General features: G+C 42.5%; 1 protein-coding gene across 1 annotated transcript in view; it reads left to right on the plus strand.

The window, feature by feature from the left end:
• Window positions 1–353: 353 nt before the first annotated feature.
• Window positions 354–1,734, plus strand: part of LOC110445876 (tetratricopeptide repeat protein 38-like) — a 34,019-nt gene continuing 32,638 nt past the window's right edge. The window contains exon 1 of the mRNA XM_021490705.1: window positions 354–380. Coding sequence (XP_021346380.1) covers window positions 354–380 — 27 coding nt within the window. The remainder of the gene's footprint in view (window positions 381–1,734) is intronic.

The raw sequence follows: 1,734 nt of genomic DNA on the forward strand, positions 1-1,734 counted from the left end.
TTATTCTGATGACTCTGTGTGGTTTAATATGAAACACTGTACCTAGTACACCTTTATATCTTTGTTACTGACGAGTCAAGAGACCCCGGGTAATAAAGAACTTTAGCATGTCTTCAAAGCACGTGATGCAATATGTAAAACTAGAAAGGTCACAAGTGACTTCCTTCTGAAGGTTACTTCCTCTACGTAACTGTGTCTCCACGCAGAGTTACGGTCCTTGCACTCCCTTTGATTGGAAAGGAACGACAACTCTGGGTAGAGATTGGCGCTTAGTAGCTAGATCGCACAGGTAGCTGGTCTAGCTTCCGGACGATATTATATGACATTTGTGATTATATGACAGTTGTGATATCATGGCGCACAGTTGGCGAGATTGTCAGGTACGGTATACCGTTTGCTTTCACGCCGGACAGGCTGAATGTGGGCGTGTCACGAGCGAAAACAAGTATACTGCTATACAACTGATAGTTGGCTGGCTTGCCTGCCTTTAATTAGCCAATCGATCCGATCAGTCGCTTATTTAAATATATGTATAATAATATTGGTTAACAAAGGTTCAGACAATTTGTTAAAAACAATTGTTTATAAAACGAGGGTTTTTGAAATACAAACTCATCTTTCCAACATTTGATGAGGCAAATATGTTTGATGTTTGTAGGAACAGCAGTTATATATCTATTTTTGATAATATTTTAGTAAATGAATTACAAAATACATTGTATATGCCAAAACACTACCAACTTTATAGAATGTAAATAGATATGCAAAAATAATGGTTTGTGACTGAATAAATTAAATGTTAGTAATTTTATACATATTTTGTCACATGAGAAAAATATATAATTATGGTTTTTAGTGGGAAACCATTATATTTTTGGATAAATGTATTAAGTTTTGCTTTGTGTACGAAATTATTTAACCTAGATCCATTGTTTTTTCTTTGTCAACCTAATAGAACCGAAGCATAAATATCAACCTCTGAAACCTTGCATTTCCAATGAGGGAGAAAGTGTGTGAAATGGGACTGAAACTGCNATTTATTTGTTCAGACACACCTGTTATGGCCATTACACACACCCTGCAGTAACTAGGAGATCATGTGATCACAGGATGTAGATTTTGAGTTTGTGTGAGTTTGGTCTTGAATGAGGGAGTTTCGAGTAAGATTGGTAAATTTTGGTCAAAACAAGGGAGTCTCCCTCCTAATGAGGGAGGGTTGACAGCTATGGGAGGGAGTGACTCCCCTAATGAGGGAGGGTTGACGGCTATGGGAGGGAGTCTCCCTCCAAATGAAGGAGGGTTGACAGCTATGGAAGGGAGTCTCCCTCCTAATTAGGGAGGGTTGACAGCTATAGGAGGGGGCCTCTCTCCTAATGAGGGAGGGATGACAGCTATGAGAGGGAGTCTCCCTCCTACTGAGGGAGGGGTGACAGCTATGGGAGGGAGGCTCCCTCCTAATGAGGGAGGGTTGACAGCTATAGGAGGGGGTCTCTCTCCTAATGAGGGAGGGTTGACAGCTATGAGAGGGAGTCTCCCTCCTACTGAGGGAGGGTTGACAGCTATGGGAGGGAGTCTCCCTCCTAATGAGGGAGGGTTGACAGCTATGGGAGGGAGTCTCCCTCCTAATTAGGGAGGGTTGACAGCTACGGGAGTCTCCCTCCTACTGAGGGAGGGTTGACAGCTATGGGAGGAAGTCTCCCTCCTAATGAGGGAGGGTTGACAGCTATGGGAGGG

This window comes from Mizuhopecten yessoensis, unplaced genomic scaffold (assembly GCF_002113885.1).
Source record: "Mizuhopecten yessoensis strain PY_sf001 unplaced genomic scaffold, ASM211388v2 scaffold2401, whole genome shotgun sequence".
In the NCBI taxonomy this organism is placed as follows: Eukaryota; Metazoa; Mollusca; class Bivalvia; order Pectinida; family Pectinidae; genus Mizuhopecten; species Mizuhopecten yessoensis.